This window comes from Cajanus cajan, chromosome 8, assembly GCF_000230855.2.
Source record: "Cajanus cajan strain Asha chromosome 8, NIPB_CcT2T_4, whole genome shotgun sequence".
Classification (NCBI taxonomy): domain Eukaryota; kingdom Viridiplantae; phylum Streptophyta; class Magnoliopsida; order Fabales; family Fabaceae; genus Cajanus; species Cajanus cajan.
In genome coordinates, this window is record NC_138524.1 from 22119290 (window position 1) to 22123587 (window position 4298).

Here is a 4298-nt window from a genome sequence, read left to right on the forward strand (position 1 = left end):
TCATCATAAATTACTCCCTATCATTTACAAATAAAAATAATATTATCGATCTGATTTCTTTCTTAAAATCATCAATAACAAAAAAAAATCAGTTTTAGTTCATTAAGTGACAATATTTCTATATTAAACATATTTACATGTCTTATTTAATTGTAATAGACACTTCATAATTTATTAATGATTAAGATACTTCATTGATATATAATTAATAAGTATCGATTAAGTATCCAAAAATATTGAGACGAAGTAAGATTTTAATAATATTTCTAAAGTTTTGGATTCTTCACAAATATATATCAAAGTAGTATTCAAGAGTATCAATATCAGATACGAATATATGAAGCAAATTGAAATATCAATGTTTCATATACTATATTCAGGGACGGAGCCAGGATTTCAATACTGGGGGGCCGAGAATAAATAATATATAATTTATAATAAATGAAAATTAAAGTATCAAAAGCATATTATCTGACAAAACTAGATAATAATTAACATAATTTAATAAAAATTATTTCTCATATTTACATTTGATAAATATATCGAACATATTGCAAGATCAAGTTATTCAAGTATGTACCTTTATTTCTTAAGTTGTGCCCGTCGTTGTTTCATGAAGTAAAAATCATCAATTATCATATCAGTTGTAAATCTTCGTGCAATCTCCTTCTCAATATAAACAATCATGTAGTCAGTAAGAAAACCATCTTCCATCTTGTTGCGCAAACTTGTTTTTATAATCTTCATAGCTGAAAAAGCACGTTCTGTAGTTGCTGTTGACACGGGCAGAGTAAGAACAAGTCGTATCAATCGATCAATTAAAGGATAAACATTTGATTTGCCAACCTCTACTAGTTTTTGACATAATTCACCAAGAGTTGACAAATTATGAAATTTGGGATCCTTTGGCACATCAAACTCATAATGTTGCAATTCATATTCCATATGAATCATTTCTTGGTCAGAAAAATCTGAAGAGTAAAATTTCTTAGCTAGACTACAAATATCACAAGCATTAAATGATTTGAATGCATCTTTAGGATCCAAAGCTACACTCAACATAAGAAGTTCAGTTGATTGCTCGCTGAATCTACTATTCAATTCTTTCAATTGATAATCTATCGCTGCAGTAAATATATCTACACGATAATGATGCTCAACTGTCACAGAATCCTTTTTAAGCCGAGTTCGAATTATGTCAGAGTAAGTAGCACTCATATCAGGAATTGGTACACCTCGGCTATTGCAAAAAGAGTTAACATTTTCTAAAAGAGAATCCCAACCAAAATCCCTTAACTTTTGAATTAGTGACTTTGTGCTAGAAACCAAACACATAGCATTCACAATGTCTTGATTCTTTTGCTGCAAAGCTTGACAAAGCTTGTCTGTGATTCCCATAATTTCTTTCATAACATGTAACATGAAAACAAATTCAAAAGACATCAATACTCTGAAAGCATAAGTAGCATCACCTCGTTGAGAGCCAGTTCCATTAACCACCAAATCTTCAAGAACTGAAGTAGTTGCATTAAACATGCGTAGAAGGCTACATATTGAATTGAAATGAGAACTCCATCTAGTATCTCCAGGTCTTTGTAGTGTGCCAATTTGATTAGCTCCCCTCCCAGTTTCAATCTCATCATTTGCAACCAAACGTGCAATTTCAGTCTCATAAGCATCATGTAACTCATCATTGCGTTTGCAAGAAGAACACACAACATTAACAATCCTACTCAAGTTTTGAAAAAAAGCATGAACATCACTTGAATCTTTAGATGCAGCAACAAGAGCTAATTGTAACTGATGAGCCAAACAATGTACATAATATGCATAAGGACATTCTTGAAGAATAAGAGCTTGCAAACCATTCCACTCTCCACGCATATTACTAGCTCCATCATATCCTTGGCCTCTAATATTTTCAATGTTGAGATTATGATTAGACAATACTAAACAGATTTCTTGCTTAAGAGTGGATGATGTAGTATCTTTCACATGTACTAAATCCAAGAAGCGCTCTTTAACAAATCCATTCTTATCAACAAATCTAATAACAATAGCCATTTGTTCTCTCTTAGATTCATCTCGAGCTTCATCAATAATCAAACAAAATTTTGCATCACCAATCTCTTCTCGAATTTCATTTTGCACCCTTCTAGCAAAAACATTTAAAATTTCTTTTTGAATAGTAGGTGAAGTGTATTTTGCATTTTGAGGAGCATTCTCCAAGACAACTTGATCTACTTCGTTATTATAAGAAGCTAAGAGTTTAATCATTTCAAGAAAGTTACCTCGATTTGTTGACACAAACTCTCATCACGTCCTCTAAAAGCACAAGCTTGAAATGTCAACCATTTAACCACATCGATGGATACTTTAAGACGCAACCGATTGCTTAGAATTTGCTGTGAAGTTTGCTTGTTCAACACTTTATCAATGTGGCATGATTGATTCTTGAAATCTTCTAAACATCTAAGAGCAGCATTGTGAACAGAATTAATATTTTTCCCCATGTGAGATAAAAATGCACAATCTTATTATTCACTTTCTTCCAATTTCTAAATCCTGCCGAAGTGAATGGACTTGGTTTTTTAGAAAATAAAAAACATGGAAAACAATAGGCAGCATCTTTTTCCGGTGAATATTCTAACCAAGAAAACATTCTAAACCAATGAGCTTGAAATCGGCGAGGATGATCTTCAAGACCTGAAAGTGGATACAAATCCATTAAAAATTGATATGGTCCAAACTTCACATACGCCCTACGAATATCATCTTGTTGATTAATAGGATAGTTCCAAATTTGTAAACGTTTTCCAGGATCGCGAATCAAGGTACCACTCTCAATTGTTTCTTGTTCAGTCCTCAAAGCTTTGGGAGGAGGTGGCTGTTGCTCATCAACTTCAGCAACATCATCAACATTTGTATCTAAATTTGAAATTGGTGTATTAGACAGTGTTTCTTCATCATCTCTCTCTTTTCTTTTGAAAAATGATTCAATAGTTGTCTTCCTCATCTTCATTGAACCTAAAAGAATTTAAAACTATAAAAATCATACGAAATAGGCAACAACACTAACACAGTAACACTCTTAACAAATTCTAATTAAATTGTGGGGAAAAGGGTTTTCAGCATAATAGCAAAGGGGAAAATATTAAAACAATTAAAAGAAAACATTCATTAAAATATTAGTAACAAAAAAGAAGTGTTAATTTACCTTTTGAAGAACTAAAATAAAAAGAGAGATTGAAGACGCAAGGAGCCAAGGAGAGATTGAAGAACCAATGATGCGGTGCAGGTGTTGTTATGAAATAAGAATCAATGACGAATTGATGATTATTGATTAACGTGGTGCAAGCTGTGAATTGTGATGCTAACTAGTCAATAGTCACTACCCAATCCTATTCCTATTGCCAGTGTTACTTGAGAATTGAGAAGGCAAGAATTGGAATGATCAAATGAGGCGCTACATTTTTTTAAAAAAAAAAAAATTCCAAAGTGATACCACATAGCAGGCCGTACCAGAAGTCCAAAAGTTGAATAAAAAAATAAATTTGGGTTATTCATTTAATTATACATATGAGTTTATATTAAAAATAGGGGGTGCCATATAGTAATATATATGTATATAAAAAAAAATTAAAATTGTTGGGGGGGCCGTGGCACCCGTAGGTCCCCCCTTGGCTCCGTCCTTGACTATATTAGTGTGTTATGCTCATAATTTTTTTAGTCCTTTCAATGTTTTTCACAAGGGGTGGGGGGCTTTATTTCTAGGAGTGAACTCCAATTGAACATGAAGCACCTCAATACAAGTTATGTCTTGGAATGAAATAGAATTTTGAATTAGCTATGTCTACGTACCAACAAGGAAATTATAAGTAATCCAATTAGGAATCTCATGTGAGTTCAATCTTAGCTCAAGATGAACGTTGGTGCCCATGCCTTACACGTGCAAGTTAGATGGGAAGTGGTATCACTAGTACAAAAGAGATATTTTACGTCTATTATTTTAGATTTTTTACGTTATAAAAAAGTCCGACGTCAATGCGGGAGACATAAATTTATGTCAGGTATTTTAGCCGACGTAAAATTACGTCAGACATCTCCACGTTCGACGTAAAATGGTTGACAGATAAATAAAAAAATAATCTCAATCCATAAACATGTCCAAAAAATACTCAAATGCTTCAATTCAATTGGAGAGATAGGTCCAGAATAAAAAATGGGTCTTGCCACCGTGCACCATGAACGGAAAACACCCAAAGGTCTATCATTGCTGTCACTGAAAACCGTTGGAT

The 4298-nt window shown here is 32.9% G+C and overlaps 1 protein-coding gene across 1 annotated transcript; it reads right to left on the reverse strand.

Annotated features, from left to right (window-relative positions):
- Positions 1–378: 378 nt before the first annotated feature.
- On the reverse strand, positions 379–3339 carry LOC109810428 (uncharacterized). Its single transcript, XM_083062601.1, has 2 exons — positions 3218–3339; positions 379–3027 (listed from the first exon to the last, which is right to left on the reverse strand). Exon 2 carries the CDS (start codon positions 2275–2277, stop codon positions 583–585), a length of 1695 nt encoding a protein of 564 aa, XP_082918727.1. The 5' UTR covers positions 2278–3027; positions 3218–3339; the 3' UTR covers positions 379–582.
- Positions 3340–4298: the final 959 nt, after the last annotated feature.